The following is a 20,752-nucleotide window of genomic DNA, read 5'->3' as shown; positions in this document are numbered from 1 at the left end:
AGTATTGCTGCCTTCTTTATGCCAGTAATTCATTAGGTACTGTTTTTTTCCCCCCCTAAATAAATTTTTTAAAAAAGATTGCAAAGAAAGTGTAATTCATTTTTCAGCAAGCTTTTCAACATGTAGCATCAGTTTTTTTGTTTCATTTGTTTTTTGGTTAATCCTCACCCGAGGTTATTTTTCCATTGACTTTTAGAGTTTGGAAAGAAGTGGGAGAGACAGAGAGAGAGAGAAACACATCAATTGGTTGCCTCCTGCAGAGGCCCAGACCAGGGCTGCGGACTGAGCCCACAACCGAGGTACGTGTGGCCCTTGAACAGAATCAAACCTATGATCTTTCAGTCCGAGGGCCGACGCTCTATCCACTGAGCCAAACCGCCTAGGAGCAGCATCAGTTTTTTGTTAAAGATAGCATCTAATATTATTTTCCTTCTCAAGATTTATCTACCTTCCAAGAGTATAACAAAATGATTTACTGATAGGAAAGAGTACCTAATAAAGCAAGAACTCTTCTATACAGAAGATGAAATAACCAGCCTGGGATAACTGTTCAAAGTTTCACAAATTCATAAAGTGGGGGAAAGAAAAGCTCCCAGCAATCCTTAGTTGAATTACCAAATCAAATACAAATTTAGAAATCACTCAAACCAAAAATTTTATGCAAGATTTATGAAGTTCACAATTCTTCACTCTACATAAATTGGAAGGGGGAGGTCTATGTCAGGACTTCTGTCATGGAAAAAAAAGTCAGATGACTTCATATAAAAACTGGCAGATACAAGAAACCAGTCTCCAAGTTTTTTGGGTCCACTCAAAATTCAATTGTTTTAACAATAAAGTATCTTTTTCTTTTGTTAGCAAATAACTATTCCTTACCTGCTTGTGTGCATGATCATAGGAATTGATATGGTTGTCAAACTCCTGATGTTTCTGATATTGCTTATCACAGAGTTCACAGTAAAAGTTGGCTCTGAGGTCTTCCAACGCTTTAGCAATTGCCTTCTCTTTGTCAACATAATCCTGTAAGAACCACAAAATATAAACAAAAATTGAACTTGGTAGAATTTTAAAGTGAATGTTGTAAAGTAGTAGTCTTACCTGAAGAGAAAAAAAGGGTTTTTCATAAATTTAGTGGGGTAATTTGTGTGTGGTTGTACTAACAGTTGTCTTCAAATAAACGTTCAAATGAGTTTACTGTGGCATCCCCGATTCTTAGCCCTGGCTTAAAAAAACCAACCAATCGCTCTAGCCAGTTTGGCTCAGTGGATAGAGCGTCAGCCTGAGGACAGAAGGGTCCCAGGTTCGATTCTGGTCAAGGGCACATGCTGGGTTGTGGGCTCGATCCCCAGTAGGAGGCAGCCAATCAACGATTCTCTTGCATCACTGATGTTTCTATCTCTCTCTCCCTCTCCCTTCCTCTCTGAAATCAATAAAAATATATTTCAAAAACTAAAAATCAACCAATCAGATATAACAAACCATTTTTATTGCATTGAAGAAAACATAGAAAAGTAAATCCCCGAGAAGGGCAATGGAAGAAGAAAAACAACAAAACAAAACAAAAAAATCAACTATGACCTTAAGCTGAAATCAGAGCTGTGATAGCCAAGGGCTCTCCTTAGGACAATGGCTGACAGTGGCACTAAGGTCTTAGTCAGGTGGGGGAGCTAAACATGAGAAGTCTCATGTAATAAGCAAAAGAACCTACAAGAGGGCTGGAGAGGTCCCAAGATCTGAGTCTTGGCAGAGAGAATCAAAACTACTCTCAGAGCCCTGGCCAGTTTAGCTCAGTTGGTTGCAGCGTCAGTTTGTACACCAAAAGGTCATGGGTTCAATTCCTGGTTGGGGCACATACCCAGGTTTTGGGTTCGATCCCAGGTTGGGGTGTGTATGGGAGGCAACTGTCTCTTTCTCCCTCCCGCTCACTTCCTCTCTCCCTAAAATCAATAAAAACATATCCTTGGGTGAGGATTTACTTTATACACACACACACACACACACACCTCACACGAGGATATTTTTCCATTGTTTTTTTTTTTTTAAAGTATATTTTTTATTGATTTTTTACAGAGAGGAAGGGAGAGGGATAGAGAGTTAGAAACATCGATGAGAGAGAAACATCGATCAGCTGCCTCCTGCACACTCCCCACTGGGGATGTGCCCGCAACCAAGGTACATGCCCTTGACCGGAATCGAACCTGGGACCCTTGAGTCCGCAGGCTGATGCTCTATCCACTGAGCCAAACAAGTTAGGGCAGTTGTTTTTTTTTAATATACCTTTATTGATTTCGGAGAGGAAGGGAGAGAGAGATAGAAACATCAATGATGAGAGAGAACCATTGGTCGTCTGCCTTCTGCATGCAGCCCGCAACCCAGGCATGTGCCCCTGACTGGAATCGAACCTGGGACCCTTAAGTCTGTAGGCTGACCTTCTATCCACTGAGCCAAACCAGCTAGGGCTCCCGTGTGTGTGTGTGTGTGTGTGTGTGTGTGTGTGTGTGTGTGTTTAAAGAAAGAGTGGAAGGGAGGGGGGGAGACAAAGAGACAAACATCGATGAAGAGAGAGAATCATTGATTGGCTGCCTTCTGCATGCCCCCTACTGGGGACCTAGCCCAAAACCCAGGCAAGTGCCCTGACTGGGAATCAAACCATGGTCTCCTGGTTCATAGGTCAATCCTCAATCTAGCCGGGCACCAAACCAGTTTTTATGATAACCTTAGCTAAACCTGCTTCTTATTTACAAATTTACCTATTTTATGGTAGAGATTGGGCATACTAGAACATCTTGAAAAACATGTTTCCTGGTCAGTCTTTTTGAAGGCTAAATTATAACATGTTCTAAGATGCAGTTTTCTTATAAGTTAGTCCCTTAAAAAGAAAAATACTGAATGAAGTTCTCAATCTGTTTGCTACTCTTAAAACATCTCACCCATTAAAAAAGAAAAGGCTCAAAAAAAGGAAGAGAAAAGGTTTATCAAAAGGTATCAAGCTCTGCCCTGGCCGGTTTGGCTCACTGGGTAGAGCGTCGGCCTGGGGACTGAAGGGTCCCAGGTTCGATTCCAGTCAAGGGCATGTACCTTGGTTGCAGGCACATCCCCAGTAGGGGGTGTGCAGGAGGCAGCTGATAGATGCTTCTCTCTCGTCAATGTTTCTAACTCTCTATCCCTCTCCCTTCCTCGCTGTGGAAAATCAATAAAATATATATTAAAAAAAAAAAAAAGGTATCAAGCTCTCAAAGGACTCCCTCCTCTCCAAAGACTCTTAAGTTAATAATTTTTACTGCTATTAAGAAGCACTGTGTTTTCAAACACAGATGCAATCAATCTTCCCAACAAACACATGAAGTGGGTATTATTAACTCTGTAGTTTTTACAAAGGCAATAAATAGGAAAGTTTAAAAACTTGAGACTACTAATCACCACCAAATGTCAAACAAATGCTGTTAACAGAGATCCTTTTCACTGAAAATATCTTTCAGTGTGAATACCCCAAATGCAAGAAAAGCTTCATTTAAGTACCTTGTACTTCTGTCTTAATTCTTCCGTGTCTTCTTTTTCCACTTCTAGGACACGGCGCCGTTCGGTAGCATCTTCGGCATAATCGAGCTTAATAAAATAAGATATAATTAGTCTTAATTCCTAAAGTATCCCCAATTAGCAATTTAAAAAGTCATTTGCACAAACTACAGTACTGGATGAAAATAAAAAGCTCTGTATTTTGCTCAGTAACCTCTTGTTTTATTGTCACCTACAGAGAAAATAGCATGTAGAAAATTTCATTAATCCTTTCATGCTGGTGGTTCCCAACAGGCACATTTTTTTTTTTTTTATAACAGACTTTAATTCAGCAGTCTATGTCAAAGAATTAGGAGTAAATGGAGAAAATATTTTAGCCAATGAAGATACCACAGCTATACACATCTCTATAAGGACAAATCTTCTACCATAGCAAATATTTTAAGAGTTAAGCAACACTGCCTATTGAAATGAGTACCAGGGTCTGTGGCATAACCCTGGGCAAACCACTGAATTTCTTTATGCCTCAATTATAACAGTTTTTATTTGCCACTTACCTACCTACCTCAATGGCAGCACTAAGTAAAAATGTAAAATATAATTTTAAGTTTCCAAGAAAAATATTAAAACTACATTCGATCTAATAAATGTATTCTTGCACTGGCATCTGAATTTGGAATTAATATCAATTTTAAATATTCCATAAAACAAGTGAGCTTATGAGATCAGTTTACCTCCATTTCCATGCGACCCATGCCCATGACATCATACTTGAAAACAATTGGAATGGGATCTGTTCTCCCTGTAACAGGAACACATAATCAAGGTAAGATGCAAAGCTAAGCCAAGCCAAAAGCTCACTTTACACATTGGGTTTGGGTGGTTAGAGATCTTGCCTTGGAGTGCAGAGACCAGAAAGCTACAGTGAACCAAACACAAGCCATTCTCACAGCTTACAACCAAACCTACCTCTCCCAGTTTAAGCCCAATTAACCACCTTAATTGTCCGTCCAGTGAGAATAATTCCAGATTAGTATGACAAAATTATGTAATGCAAAGCATTTCTAAGCAATGGCCCCAGGAGGTTTAAAATAACTTTTCATCAAGAATCACTTCACTCTTACTGTTCACTGACATCCTCCCATACACACTTTTAAAACTGGTAATAAATATTTCAACTGACATGCTTAAATCAAAAAAGCAGTTTCAAACATGATTCAGGAAAACTGTAATTGCAACTCAGTGTGTTTAATATTTTTTGTTTTGTTTTCAAAAGATGGTGTACAGTTCAGTGGGGCTACGAAAAATTTAAATAGAAACAAAGAACAGTGTTTCTTTTGAACTGGTGAGCTGAGGTCCCATTTTCCAAAGTGGATTTAACACTGCCTGTGGTAATCAGTAAGCTGTGAAAAGGACTAGTTGCGAAGAAAATTGACTTTAATCTAGTCGATCTATGCTGAAGATTTTTAAAAAATGTATATTTAATCCACTCATAACCAGCCAAACAAAGCAAAATGGGGCAGACAAGCACTTTACTACCACAGCTGTTTTACATCACAACTTGCGCTGTTTATTGTGATGTAAGCCCACTGATAAGAGGACTTACCTTATCCGTTGTACACCTTTAGTGAAAAAACACAATGTTTACTTCCCTCATCATTTCACTCAGCCTGGTGTAAACAATTGTTTTTTTTTTGGTTTTTTTGTTTTTGTTATACACACATGTATATTATACCTTTGGGCTAAAAGTTAAGTTTTGTCAGGCTAAATTTGAGGTATTACCAAAATCAAATTAAAAAAATAGTAACAGATGCCATGATTATGACTAGGTTTGGTCCTGGACAAAAAAGAAGAAACTGTTTTCAAAGGGACCAGCAACCACTTGCACCTAGTTGCTCTATAACTGTGGGATTAGTTTTTATTAAAAATAATAATAAAAACAAATTCAGAAGTTTACTTATCACCAATATCCCACTATGTTTTAAACAATAAGGAGATAATTAGGAATAATTATTATAGTGAAAAAAAGTTTAAGTAAATAAAGAGCCTCTAATGCCAGAAAAAAAGTTCTAAAATACAGCCTTCTTTTAGATACTATCAAAGACTGCCAGTTAAACAAAATGAAAATGTGTTATTACCTTATGCCCAATGGTATAATAAATAAGCAGTGACTGCAATCTTTAGCAAAAGGACCAAATTAAGACAGGTTATAAAAATGACTTCCTAGGTGCAATATCACTTTCATAACGTCTCAACCAGGGATTTACTGGTAAAAACAAATGGTCCAATGAAAGAATTGAAAAAATAAATAACAAAGGAAATTTACTTTTTTGTTGTTTTGGTATCTTTTTTTGTCTGTCAGAATTTGTCATGCAAGAATCAAGAAAGTTTTGGTATAAATTCATTAGCTCTGTAAACCCCTGTTTATAAACTCTGCATTAGTACTTTTGCCTTCTAAGGCAGTCAAAGTTTGTTTTAATTTATTTATAAATTGCAGTAGCAAGTGCTAGTGCCCATTACATTGTGGGGAAATCAAGTTTTTGACAGTATTAAAATTTAATGTTTTAACTGATTTTTTTTTCACTTCTAACACAAACAGATACATCCCTTCTTAACATTACCCTTTAATGAACGAGGATCAGACAAGTTGCATAAGGAAAGGAAAGGAAAATGAAAAAGACCAAGCAGAAGGATGAAGGCTACAACAGAGAAAGTAAGCCTAACATATTGGTGCACTGATGACAAAAGGAGTATTCAGTCTGAAAATAAAAAATTACCACTGCTAAGTTTACCATCACCACAACAAGTCCAGGATCATAATGCTGTAAAAAAGAAACACCATTTGTTAGGCAGAAACCAATTAGGGTGGGAAACAGGCCTTCTAGCAGGCAGATGGGAGGGGGTAAAGTAACAATTGGGCTTTGTCCCTCCCCCAATTTCAGCTGGGGACAGAGGAAGGGCACTTTGTGCTACAGCAGTTATTTTCATACTGGACCAGGGTGTGAGATTTTTGTGCTGCTACTTGAGAACATAAACAACCTCCTCTTTAATTATGCAGGGGCTGCGAGAAGGTGTTCTTTCAAAGTGAGAGAACTAGCTCTAGCTTCCAATTTCTCATTTAACTACTCATTTTGCTAAATCAGTATTCAGGGCCCAAGGCGGGACTTTTCTTTAAAGAAGTAATATCAAAGATCAGCTGAACAGTGATGAAGTCATCTGCTTCACTAAAAGAAAGCTAAGAGGATTTGAGGGGCAGGAGGGGAGTCATCAAGACCTTCCTAAAAAAATATCTGTATCTATATCTATAGATATCTATAGATATAGATATCTATAGATATAGATACATATATAGATATGAGTAAAAGGTCTGGAAAATAACCTTAGATCTTCAGTGCCTAGAAAACTATGTGCATTTGAGTTCTGCTATGAATGAGTAAAACTCTTGAATTAGTTTTCCTTAGAATTTGTTGTCTTTTTTTTTCTTTTGGTGCCGAAACCCGGGAATTTGTTGTCTTTTAATGAATTCTTCCCAGGCCTGCCAACATCTTTCTGCATACAACAAAGTCAAGCTTTGAATGAGACCAGGAACTCCAGAGAAAGTGGCATCAAAAGGGCTATCAAATTTCAGTTAGTCCACTCAGAAGTGACTCACAGAAAAGAAAAAGGTTGGCTTTAAAAACAATCTGAAAGTGACATTACTGCCCAGGCCAAGTAGTAATTTTTTTCGATTAAGAGGTTCCAGACATACAGGAAGAAGTTATAGCATTAAAAAAAAAAAAATCCCCTCAATTTATTCATTTATGATCAATGATAAATCCTATCATAAAGAACACCACGGTGGAACACATGAATAACAACTCAGTGATGAATTTCAAAAGGTAGGTAGCAACTGAATGTTTGTTAATATGATATTCTCTAGAAAATTCAACTTCTTTTAAAAATAAATTGAACTCTCTATCCAGGTTCCCTATTTCTTGGTTTCTTTTGAAGGGGGCAAATATTTCTTAAAATCATTAAGAACATTTTGCTTATTTCACTCCAAAGAAGGGAACTTCAATCAAAATACTAAATACTTTCCTACAAAGAAATTGTCTTCCTCAGCCAAAGATCTATAGATGCTATGACTTTGATCTGGCCAACTAGAGAGGGGAAAGAAAAAAAGAAAGCATATCAAATCTAGAATGTGCCAATACTGAATTCACGTAATGAGGGAAAAACTGATACTCATATTTTTAAATAAAAACTTTAAATATATATACACATATAAAATTATATTGTACAGCTAGAACTAATATAATGTTGAATCTCAATAAAATTTTTTTGAAGAGAAAAAACTTTAAATCATGTTTTATTGACCAACTAGAATTGTACTTTCTATATTTTAAAAGGCAGTTTTACTTCTACAATGACAAAAATGCTAAATGTTCATATATGTATCTCTTGCTAAAATATAAAGGTATATGATTTATAACTGGAGAGTAAGGCCAAAAATAAAAATCCTTTGATTGCCCTCTGTTTCTGAGAACCATCCCTCATGAATTAGTTTTGATTTTAAAACAGTTAAAGATATACCAATCTTCAAAATTGGCCCCAAAGACCTGGGATGTAGAGAAATACTATTTTTTTTTTCTTTTAAGAAACACCACTCTTAAAGAGACAAAATCCAGGAATAGAACAATTGGGAAAAACATATTAAAGGACAACCAAAATCTGGTAATCACCTACACTGAAGGCACATGGCTTCCTATAGAAATAAATTAGAACTGAAGCTTCCAAAGTGATTAAAAACTGGTTGGATAGTCAACAGATGTAAGAACGTAATTTATCTCTACTGCCTTTCACTTACTAAGATTCATTCAACAACAAATATTTATTACAAATATTTAATATTACCACTTTAAACTTCTGGCATGAGGAGTGGGAGAGACACAGAACATTTGTAGAGCCAATGCATATATGACTCGAAGGCTTAAAAATGTCTGAAATTGTCCTTTGAAGATGTTTAAAATTGTTTTTAAAATCTAATCCTAATAAAGCAAAAATAAGTATAAAAGCAACCAAATAAAGTAAATTTTCTAAAAGGCCATTAAATTGATAAAACTGAGCTAACATCTTTAAATCTATTTTTTTTCTCACTTTAAGCGACTTAAATACATATGTGAAAATCAAGAGTAACACAAAACTAGGATGACTATTCTCTGACTTGCACAACTATCCAAAATAGGTCTCTATAGTAAGCTATATGTTAGTGCATTTAAATATAATTTCATTTATTAAAATAGTGATTACATACAATTTTGAGAAACAGTGAGTAAAAAAGGGTACATCTATGTCCAAAACAAAGCTTCACTTTTGCAAACTTCTCTTGAAACTGATAGTCTTCATAGCATAAAAACAATGATTACTTTTAGCATCACTGAGATAACTGAACATAATTATGCTACCTCTCAATAAACATTAACTGAAAACACCAGGCACATTAATTATTCCCTACTTAAAAAAAGGGGGGGTGGGTGGGAAAGAGACTTCCAACTCAAAACAGAATTCAAATTTTCCAGTACTAAAAAACTAATTATATTCTTGCCATAGCTTAGTTAGTGATCTATACAACTAGATTAATTTGATTTTTCAAATACAGATGTTTTCTTTCTTTCTTTTCTTTTTTTATTGATTTCAGAGAGAGGAAGGGAAAGGGAGATAGAGATAGAATTCATGGGTTGATGCTCAACCACTGAGCAATGCTGGCTGGGCAAATATAGATGTTTTCTAAGGGCACAGTTTAACTATGACCTGCAGGAATCTCCATCCTTTCATCTTTCCAAAGTATCAGAGCTGCTTTCTAGGATAAGGTAGCTCAAGTTTAATCATATAATCTATTATGTCAATGAACAGGGACAGAGAAGGGGCAAAAAGACTTTAGTATTATGGAATCAGAATGTTAAACCAGGAAAGGATATCTCACCCAGGGATGACATAAGATAGTCAAACCTTGGGAGAGGTAATAAAGGGAATTCAGGAGCACTTTCAATTAAAAAAATAAAAACCACCTAAAGGAAATATATTTTTACTCCAGTTAGGACTGTTTTGGTGAAAAATTATATCACCTCACTGAAGGCTGTCTCATGCTAACCATTATGCTAAGATCAATTTATTTTTTAAATGGAAAAATCAATTTAATAAATAAACTTTCAGAGTAAATAATCCAAAACATGAGACTTAGGGGAGAGGAAAAAACAATGTTAGGTCCTTGGTTAAACACTTTTATGCTCTCAGTTTTACTTATGTTTGTATCCTAAATAACTGACACAGTATCTAGGATAGAGGGGCATTTAATTAAAAAATATTTGTTGACTCAAGAGAACGAACATGTTCATAATGGGTCTCAAACTCATTCAGGTATACACAGTGGGGCAAAAGTAGCTTTACAGTTGTTCATATGGAAAATAATACTATAATTAATAAATAATAATATAAGAATAAACTTTCACAACTGATTAGTGATCTACACATGGTCTCTAGCCTTAAGAAATCTTCAAAGGTGTACAGTAATTAAAAAATAAGACTTGGTCCTGGCCTGTGTGGTTCTGTGGTTATAGTATCGGCCCGAGCACTGCAGGGTCTTGGGTTTGATTCTTGGGCAAGGGCATATACCTGGTGGGTTGCAGGTTCAATCCCCAGCCCGGGTCAGGTGAGTGAAGGAGGCAACCAATGGATGTCTCTCTCTCACATTGATGTCTGTGTGTGTCTCTCTCTCTCTCTTTCTCTCTGCCTCTCCCTCCCATTCTCTCTAAATATCAATGGAAAAAAATATCCTCGGGTGAGGATTAACAACAATAAAAAACACAAGACTTGCTCTGGCCAGGTAGCTCAGTTAGTTAGCGTGTTGTCCCTATATGCCAAGGTTGTGGATTTAATCTCCAGACAGGGCATATACAAGAATCAACTAATGAATGCATAAATAGGTGGAACAACAAATAGATGTCTGTCTTTCTGTCTGTGTCTCTCCCCCTTTCTCTCTCTAAAATTAATTAAAGAAATAAAAATAAAAAGCAAAGTAACCCTGAGGGCAAGAATGATGTCTGATCTACTCTATCCATGGCTTATGATAGTAATAGCTGATATAGCTAAAATATATTATTAGCTCAATAAATATTTGTTGGTTGTCTTATTGATTGAACCTTATAAACAGAATGAGATATAAAATAATATCAGACCCCATTCTTACTTTTTTAACTTTTGAAATATTTTAATAAACACTAAGGAAGAACAAAAGCTGAATTATAAGGGAAATTCAAGTACAAAAATAAACCCACTTTATAAAGTACAATTTTCTATCTTGCCACAGATAATGTCATTCCTGAGTCAGCATGCCCTATTCCCCAATCTATCTAGTGACAAGATATCTGCACTGTAGTCCCAAGAACTGGCACTCTTTGCAACAACCTTGCCTGGGTCAAAATAATGTTAAACGTTAACAAAATATCCTGAAGTTATCAGGTTTAAATGTTAAAGATGTTAGAGCCCTAAAATCAAATAAAAAGAACTGAAAGTTAACAGTAAACTAGTAAACACAAAGAACTTAAAAAGTCATGAGTCTAGAAATTCTATGCATTGACTAAGTGCAAAACTAAGGTGGCATTATCATTTTCACTAGAACAAGATTTTCTTCAGTGGTTATTTATAGCAAAGGATTGGTTCAATGAAAAAAATCTGTCATGAGTTATCTCAATATGCCATAAATGTGGCTATATTCTAGGTCAAATCATGTGGTTATTACAGAAAGAGTTATGTAAGAGAAACCAGCACAATGCCTGTACACTGTAGAATGACACTAAAAAAAATAAAGAGCCATTTATAAGACAATTAAAATCAGCCCTTATTGTTGCAACAGAATAAGGGTTCCATTCATCTTGAAGGGTGAAGACACTGTACTAGCCATTCAAAACAGATGGGCTTTGCTCAACAATGTGAATTTAAAAATGGTTAAGATGGCGCTAGCTGATTTGGCTCAGTGGATAGAATGTCAGCCTGTGGACTGAAGGGTCCCAGGTTTGATTCCGGTCAAGGGCACATGCGGTCAAGGGTACATGCCTGGAGTTGCCAGCTCGATCCCCAGTAGGGGGCGTGCAGGAGACAGCCGATCAATGATTCTCTTTCATCAATGATATTTCTCTCTCTCCCTTCTCCCTTCCTCTCTGAAATCAATAAAAATATATTTTTAAAAAATGGTTAAGATAGCCCTGGCCCATGTGGCTCAGTTAGTTGGGCATCATCCATGCACCAGGAGATTGCCAGTTCCATTCCCAGGTCAAGGGCACATGCCTGGGTTGTGGTCTTGAACCCTAATCCATCCCCCCCCCCCCCCCGCCCCGGTGGGGGATGTACAGGAGGCAGCCAATTGATGTTGCTCTCTTTCCCTCTCCCTTCCTCCCTCTCTAAAAATCAACACACAGTCTTTAAAAAAACAAAAATATATGGTTAAGATGGTAATTTTACATTATTTTTTTTTTACCACAAAAGAAAATCTCTTGTATTTTATTTTATAATTATTACTAGAGGCCCGGAGCACGAATTCGTGCACTGGTGGGGTCCCTCTGGGTGGCCTGCAAAGATCAGGCCGAAACCCGCAGTCCAACGCCGCTGTCTGCAGCTTCTACTTGCCGTTCCCGCTCATCCCAGCCCCACCATGCCTGCTGTGGGCTCGCGCCTAATCAGCCCCGGGAGAGGCTTGCACTCCTACAGCTGCACTCACCAGCCATGAGCCCTGTGTCTGGCGCCCTCCCAAAGGGAGTGGTCTGCGGGATTGGGATGAAACAAGCTCTCTGACATCCCCCGAGGGGTCATGCAAGAGGCTGCAGGCCAGGCTGAGGGATCCCACGGGTGCATGATCAGGCCAGGGAGGGGCCACAGGAGGGTTCCAGGGCATGTCCAGCTCATCTCGCTCAGTCCTAATTGGCCAAATCCCAGCAGCAAGCTAACCTACTGGTCGGAGCATCTGCCCCCCGGTGGTTAGTGCACATGATAGTGACTGGTCGACTGCCCCCTGGTGGTCAGTGCACGTCATAGCGAGCAGTTGAGCAGCCTTAGTATAGCATTAGCATATTACGCTTTGATTGGTTGTTCAGTTGTTCTGCCATTCGGTCTATTTGCATATTACCCTTTTATTATATAGAATTTTTATTGATTTTAGAGGAGGGAGGGGTGGCGGTAGAGGAGAGAGGGATGGGGAAAGAGAGAAAGAAAGAGAGAGAGAGAGAGAGAGAGAGACAGACAGACAGACAGACAGACATTGATGTGAGAAACATCTATTGGTTGCCTCCTATACTTGTCCTGACTGGGAATTGAACCCATGACCTTTTTGTGTATAGGACTATGCTCCAACCAACTAAGCCACACCAGTCAGAGCTCTCTTGTATTTAAATGAATAATAGATTTATGAGTTATTGAGTGTTTATTCTATACCTGCTACCATGGAGATGGAAGTAAATGATGGATAAAACCTAATGCTTCGTTTCAAAGAGCTCAATGTTTATAGAGAACCAAAATTCTAAAGTATTCTTAAAATATTAATAATTTTCTATCACTCCTTGTCTTTCTCCAGGTTCTAGCTGTACTTTAAAGTCTCTGGTGCTTACAATGAAAAATTCTGGGATTCAAACAGATTAGCTAGCCCCTAAGAAATGCCTCCAAATTTTAATTCCTGTGTGTCTGAACTAAGAGAGTAAAATTAACAATGTTCCCACGCATCTTTGTATGGGGAAAAAGATGTTTCAAATAGCAGAGAAAGATCAAATCCAGTCTTCAGACTTTCTTATGAGTAATCATCTCCATTCAATTCAACCCAACACTTACAACTATGCAAACCAAAGGAACAGATTCTATCAAGAAGTTATTTCTATTTCTATCCCCCCTCAAAATAGGTTAATGCTTACTAATAAATATTAATTTGAAATATATATATTAAACATCTCATTTAGAATAGAATTTGTATAATTTAAAAAGCAAAGGTTTTATAGAATGAAATGTCCTGCTTCACGCCCTGTCCTCTTTTCTAAATATGTAACTTGTTTGTCATATTTTGGTAGCCATTCTAATGAAAATTTTTTTAGCCTTTTTCATTAATAAAATAAATTTCTTATAAAATACACTTTTTACTTTGTGTTCTTTTCATATTTACATTTGATCCTACTTTAAAACATCAGTGCTTCTATATGGAAGAATGAGGAGATTCCATGTATTTACTAAAAAAGTTGTGATGTAGTTGCTTGCTTCCTTATTCTCACATTCTGTGATTTTTTCACTTGTTAAATCATTCAAGAAATAAATTGAAATTCCACATGTTCAATCTGCTCTGAAGCCCCCACTGTACCTTTAACTTCACAACTATACTGCACTCCATTTATTTGTTACATTTGTCTCCCTATTAGACATGAGCCTCTGGAGGGCAGAGGCTATATATTAATCCTTGAACTCCTAAGAATTAGTACGGATCTGGCACATTCTAAGGATTCAATAAATGTATGCAGAATAAAAAACATGAAAAGCAACAACAGATAATTGATGTAAATGAATAGCAATTATCATTTAGGAGTTTATAGTCTAATGAAGGTTAAGAGATACATAAACATAAATTATAGAAGGTAGAGCATAAAAATGCCACAAGAAAGAAAGAACCTATATAATAAAAGCCTAACATGCAAACTGACCAACCGACCGAATGACTATGATGTGCACTGACCACCGAGGGGCAGACACTCAACGCAGGAGCTGCCCCCAGCCCGCAGGCCCCAAGCCAGCCAAGGCGGGTGCAAGTGGGGATCCCCCAATTGCCCCGCTGGTCGTCCCACAGATCGACCCTGATGGCTGGCCAGGCCTAGGGACCTTACCCCGTGCACCAGGCCTCTACTAAAGTGTAAAGAAAATGTAAGTGAGGAAATTACAGTATTTTCTTTTTCCCTAGAGACCAATTACCAACCATCCCTAAAAATGAGGGCAAGGTTCTTACTGCTCAATCTAGCCTCAAGTTGCTAATGAATATATACAAATTTATATTAATCATGAAGAATACAAACGACTGCTTCAAGTGCCCTAAGGTAAAAATATCATATTCAAAGCTATCTCCAATGTTTTGGGCCAGAATTAACTACTGTATATTTCAGTTCTGTAGTACCTGCATTTCTCACCACCATCACATCTTTCTAGGAAACAGAATTTATATCCATTAGAGCATATTAATTATAGCATAGGGCTTGGCACAATTATACTACTCTTTTTTTAAAAAAATGTATTTTATTGACTTTTTACAGAGAGGAGAGAAGAAGGATAGAGAGTTAGAAACATCGTTGAGAGAGATACATCAATCAGCTGCCTCCTGCACACCCCCTACTGGGAATATGCCTGCAACCAAGGTACATGCCCCTGACCGGGATCGAACCTGGGACCCTTCAGTCCGCAGGCCGATGCGCTATCCACTGAGCCAAACCAGTTAGGGCTATTCTAGTCTTTAGTATTGCTCAGACTGTCAGTTTCCTTATCTGTAAAATAGGAATGATATCCACCACAAAGAAGACTTTAAGTTAGGTAACCCATGAACACTCTGTAAATATTTAATAAATCCTTATTACAAAGGATTGACACTAGCCCTGACCTGTGTGGATAAATGGTTAGAGTGTTGGCCTGTGCAATGAAGGATCGAGGGTTTGATTCCCGAGGCCACCAACTGATTCTCTCTCTCTGTCTCTCTCACACATTGATGCTTCTCTTTCTCTCTCTCCCTCCCTCCCTTCCACTCTCTCTAAAAAATCAATGGAAAAAATGTCCTTGCGTGAGGATTTAAAAAAAAAGATTTACACTAAACCCAGGGAACAAGGTTTTGCTAATTAGACATATATAAATTGACTGTACACTGTGCTTCATAGTTGATTTGTGTTATTATCCTTTATATTTATACCTCCCTTTCCATTTCCATTGCTATCACTATATCTTAGACCATTAACTAAAACCCCAAAAATATTCTAAATGGTTTTCCATCTTCATCTTCAGACATACTTTGACCGGATTAGTATTTAACTTGTAATGCAAATGTTCTGGTTGGTATAATTGAAAGAACAGCTCAAATATCAGAAAATTTGGAATTGGTTTCAGCACTATCTCTAACATATTTTGGAACCTTAAACCTAAATTACTTCATCTGTAAAATAAATCTTGATTACATTATCTTTAAAATTTCTTGCTATAAAGTCTATACCTTTCCTCTGATCAAAAATTGCTCTTGCCCAGATGTGGTGGCTCAGTGGTTGAGCGTCAGCCTATGAACCGGAAGTAACGGTTCAATTCCCAGTCAGGGCACATGCCTGGGTTGAGGACTCAATCAATCCCCAGTAGGGGACATGCAGGAGGCAGCCGATCAATGATTCTCTCTCATCTCTGATATTTCTCTCTCTCCCTTCCTCTCTGAAATCAATAAAGATATATATTTTTTAAAAATTGCCCTTGGCTTACAAAATAAAGTTCCAAATTGAAGAGGCCTTAAAGGCTTTTACATCCAGTGTACTAGTTAACAGTGTGAGTTATGGAGTCAGAAAGACCAAAATTTGAATTCTGGTATTGTCATTTACTGATTGCTTATTCTTTGGCAACTCTAAACCTCAGTTTCTTGTTCTGCAAAATGGGAACAACAGTAATTTATCTCACAGACTTGTTTTAAGAATTAAATGAGATATCTGTTAAGTGCTTAGCACATAGTAAACACTCGACCAGTACTAGATTTGTGCCTATTTGAACAAATTTCCCATTACTGCCCTCTAGATATGGTTTCCAAACTAGTCCTGGCAACCTAGAACTTTACTTCAACCAAAACAACTGTAGTTTCTCCTCCTCCCCTTTATATATTAAGGTTCAACATTTAAACAAATTTTGGAGATTATGCTAAAAAAAAAAAAAAAAAGTATAAAAATCCACTGTCCCATGGGCATTCTCTGATCCAGCCAGCCATACCTACTCTTTGCCAAATGTAACCATCTTATATTTGGTAATAGCTATTATCCTCCCTCCTTAAGACTTCACTTGAAGTCTTCCCTAGTCATCATTCCTCTGAGTCCTTTACACACACACGTTCATTAAGACTTCCCATTCAAATTACGGAATTCCATTTCCAAAATGCAAAAAAATTGTCAACAGTAGCACACCTCTCCCCAAAGATCCCTTTCAGATATAGAAGTACAATGATTCCCCATCATTTCTGAGGTATTGTTCACATGTGCAAACAATAAAACAAAAACAAAGAATAAACAATAGCTCTTGAATGTCAGAGAGCAAAAAAAGGTGTATGAAGTTGGCTGGTTTCCAACTAGCAAAAACTCAGAAGTAGAAATATTAAGTATTTTGTTTTTATCCAAATGATTAGCATAGTTAAAATAAAAAATAAATGCAATGGAAACTTTAAGCCATACATTTTCTACAGTCTGATCGGAACCTGAGAAATGGCCTCTCTGCTCAGGGAACCATAGGAAACCTCTATTTCCATTTATGTTTCATACTAGAGGCCCGGTGCATGAAATCTGTGCACGGGGGTGGGGGGTTCCCTCAGCCCGCCTGCACCCTCTCCAATCCGGGACTCCTCGGGGTATGTCCGACTGCTGGTTTAGGCCTGATGCCAGGGGTCAGGCCTAAACTGCCAGTCGAACATCCCTCTCACAATCCAGGACTGCTGGCTCCTAACTGCTCACCTGCCTGCCTGCCTGATCACCCCTAACTGACCCCCTGACAGCCTGATCACCCCTAACCACATCTGCCTGCCAGCCTGGTCACCTCTCACTGCCTCCCTCCCCCGCTGGCCTGATCGCCCCCATGCAGCAGGCTGTTTAGTCGTTTTCTCATCCTTCACTAACCCCTCTGCCGGCCTGGTTGCCCCACATAGCCTGCTGTTCGGTCTTTACTGTGAGGGCATCCTGACCAATTTGCATATTATCCTTTATTAGTATAGATAAAATGGGTTAATTTTCTCTCTACTACTACATAGACTATGACTGCAGAGAAAAAGAGCCAAGGCAATAACCAGCTACGGGGAGAATGAGGGAGGGGCAGGGTAGCACAAAAATTAAAACCTGCTATTGAATGGATCTCTTTAAAATACTGAAGCCACAATACAACATCACTAAATGACACAAAGCACACCCTGCTACTACGTATTTCTTTTATTCCACTCACTGACTACTTCCACCAAAAAAAACTTAAAACAGGTGGAGCCATACACAATATTTTTGACCAGAAAGTATTCATAACACAGCAGCTTACTCTTACAAATTATTAGCTTAATAGTGACTTAAAATACTGTTATAAGAAAAACAGACTATTTGGGGGGCGGGGAGGGGGAGGAAAGGGGGAAGAAACAAACAGTTTTTTAAAAAGGACAACAAATATATTCAGGCACAAGATCTGCATCAGAAACACTGTTTTCTTTCTTTCTTTTTTGTACATTTAAAAAACTTACCCTGAAGAGATTTTCCCAATCCCTGGCCCAGCTTCCACCCATGTTTCTGGAGTAAGCGATGTCCAATATTATCCTGACAGACAGAACAGAAAGACAAACCAAAAATATTCCAATAATATATTCTTCCCTTCCTAGTGACAATTAAACAGGTGATGAGCAAGAGATAAGTCTACATATATGCATGCAAAAAGGTGCTAATAATAAGGGGTAAATGTTCCCAATAAAGGGACATTAATGTAAAAAGAAATGCTGGCTAGTATTTCATATGAAAATAATATAGGGGGTAAGGTCCTTTCTGATGGTGTGCCGGGCAACTTTTGTACATAACGTTTTAAAAAGGAGAAAAACGGGAAGGGGTAAAGAGGGAAGAATACATTTATGAAGTTCAAAACTAACATTAAAAAAGCATAAAATCAAGGTACTTATACAATCATATCCACCACCTAGACAGCACCACTTTAAGATTATTTTTTTTTTTTAAAGAAAATCTATGTTGTGTTTAGTTATTTTGTTTGTGTGTCAGGCTTTCATGGTACAAAGTAAGTTGTAAGTGTAAGACTGCCCCACCACTAGAAATGAAAACACAATCAGAGCAAAATCCAGGCTAGACTTGATTGGTTTTTATATATATATATATAAAATGTAAATATTTAACTAGCATGCAGCCAATATTAAACCGAAAAAACAGTGAGGTTAGTAAACAAGAAATTAAATTGATTAAACAGAAAAATAAAATGAGCTCAAGCACAGACTGAGTGATGCATTTCAACATGTAATCTAACAAAAATGCTAAAATGTTAGAATGAAACAGGCCTAGCAATAAGTTAACAGTAAAGAACCATTAGTGCATGTAGGGGGGAAAAAACCAATATACATAATGTCTCATCTACCTAGAAGCACACAGGAAAAGGTATTTCAATGTAAATTGTATGAAAAGACACCAGAAACAACAATTAAATGTCAGCTTTTGTGTAAGGAGTCAAGATCTTAGAAACCTCTGCATACCTTTGTCCAATTCTTTGTTTTTACAAATACTGTCCAGTATAGAGACAAAGCTAAAATAACCATTAATAGTGTCAGATAAAAAGATGCTGCTTATCCAGAGGAAGACACTTAAAAATTATTTTAAAAGTGTTCTATATCTACTAAAGTTAATTTAAAGTACTAATCTGGTATCACCATTTGAAAATAACCTCATTATTTCCTGAAATCAATTTATAAAGCTAACAAAACCATAAATCTCTATATAAAAATCAAACATCTCATATGAAACTGCTTTTTATCTTTAGCTCCATATCAATAATAAAATGTTCTTTGGAGTTATAGAGGAAAGAAAAAATTATTGTATGGTTACCTTCTCTGAGAGAAAGCTAGAAGAGGAAGATTAAGGCTCCCCAATGTTTTTTGTGTTTTTTATAAAGGACAATTTCCTTCTACAAGTTTATGACAGCATACAAACTGGAAAACAGGGCTCAGCAGCTGATTACTTCATTGATGGAGGAAAAGAGATCAGGAGAGCCCTGGCCTGTGCAGCTCAGTTGGTTGGGCATCATCCCATGCACTGAAAGTTGCTGGTTCCATTCCAAGTCAGGGCACATACCGGGCTCAATCCCCAGTAGGGAGCATGCCAGAGGCAGCTGATTGATGTTTTCCTATCACATCCATGTTGCCCTCTCTCTAAAAAGTCAATTTAGCCCTGACCAGTTTGGCTCAGTGGATAGAGTGTCGGCCTGCGGACTAAGGGGCCCCAGGTTCGATTCCGGCCAAGGGCATGTACCTTGGTTGCGGGCACATCCCCAGTAGGAAGTGTGCAAGAGGCAGCTGATCGATGTTTCTAACTCTTTATCCCTCTCCCTTCCTCTCTGTAAAAAATCAATAAAATATATTAAAAAATAAATAAAAATAAAAAGTCAATTTAAAAAAGAAAGAAAGAAAGAAAGAGATCAGGAGACTTTTATAAAAACAAAAATGAAGCAAAAGATAATGAGCCTGGCTGGCATGGCTCAGTGGTTTAGCATTGACCTATGAACAAAGAGGTCATGGTTCTATTCCCAGCTGAGGTACATGCCTAAATTGTGGGCTCAATCCCCAGAATGGGGTATGCAGGAGGCAGCGGATCGATGATTCTCTCTCATCACTGATGTTTCTTCATTTCCCTCTCTGAAATCAATAAAAATATATTTTTTAAAAAGGTAATGAAAAACTTGTTTCTAAAACAAAAGATACTACTGCTTTAAAAAATACACACACACTAAGTCATTATGATACACAAAAGGTCACTAGAAATTTTTTTGCTAGGAACTGAAAGAATTAGAAAATGCTGCCGAGGTGATAACTTCTGTTATTAAACATCACAAACACTTAATCTAACACTGCTGCCTCTTCTTCCCTTCTCTCCTCTCAAATGAAATGTCAGGAAAAGCATCCCCTTAACCAGTACTGTGTGCCTAAGTATTTATAAATAACCTCATTGTAAAGAAAGTAAGTAACATTTAAAAGTCTTAGTACAGCCCTGGCCGGTTTGGCTCAGTGGATAGATTGTCAGCCTGCAGACTGAGGGGTCCCGGGTTCGATTCCGGCCAAGGGCACATGCCTGTGTTTCAGGCTTGATCCCCAGTGTGAGGCGTTCGGGAGGCAGCCGATCAATGATTCTCTCTCATCGTTGATGTTTCTCTCTCTCTCTCTCTCTCTCTCTCCCTCTGAAGTCAATAAAAACATATTTTAAAAAAAGAAAAGAAGAAAAAA

General features: G+C 37.6%; 1 protein-coding gene across 15 annotated transcripts in view; it reads right to left on the bottom strand.

The window, feature by feature from the left end:
• Window positions 1–20,752, bottom strand: part of GPATCH8 (G-patch domain containing 8) — a 73,905-nt gene that overhangs the window by 26,648 nt on the left and 26,505 nt on the right. For 5 of the 15 annotated variants that reach the window (XM_036339546.1, XM_036339550.1, XM_036339547.1 and 2 more), the window contains 5 exons: window positions 18,008–18,080; window positions 6,294–6,338; window positions 4,251–4,318; window positions 3,520–3,606; window positions 877–1,020 (listed from right to left, as the gene is read on the bottom strand). In XM_036339546.1, coding sequence (XP_036195439.1) covers window positions 877–1,020; window positions 3,520–3,606; window positions 4,251–4,277 — 258 coding nt within the window. In that variant the 5' untranslated portion in view covers window positions 4,278–4,318; window positions 6,294–6,338; window positions 18,008–18,080. The other 10 variants (XM_036339545.1, XM_036339555.1, XM_036339556.1 and 7 more) reach the window with 7 other exon arrangements.

Source organism: Myotis myotis, unplaced genomic scaffold, assembly GCF_014108235.1.
Source record: "Myotis myotis isolate mMyoMyo1 unplaced genomic scaffold, mMyoMyo1.p scaffold_m19_p_17, whole genome shotgun sequence".
NCBI classification, from domain to species: domain Eukaryota; kingdom Metazoa; phylum Chordata; class Mammalia; order Chiroptera; family Vespertilionidae; genus Myotis; species Myotis myotis.
Note: the sequence above shows the minus strand (reverse complement) of the source record. Positions and strands in the feature narration are given on the sequence as shown.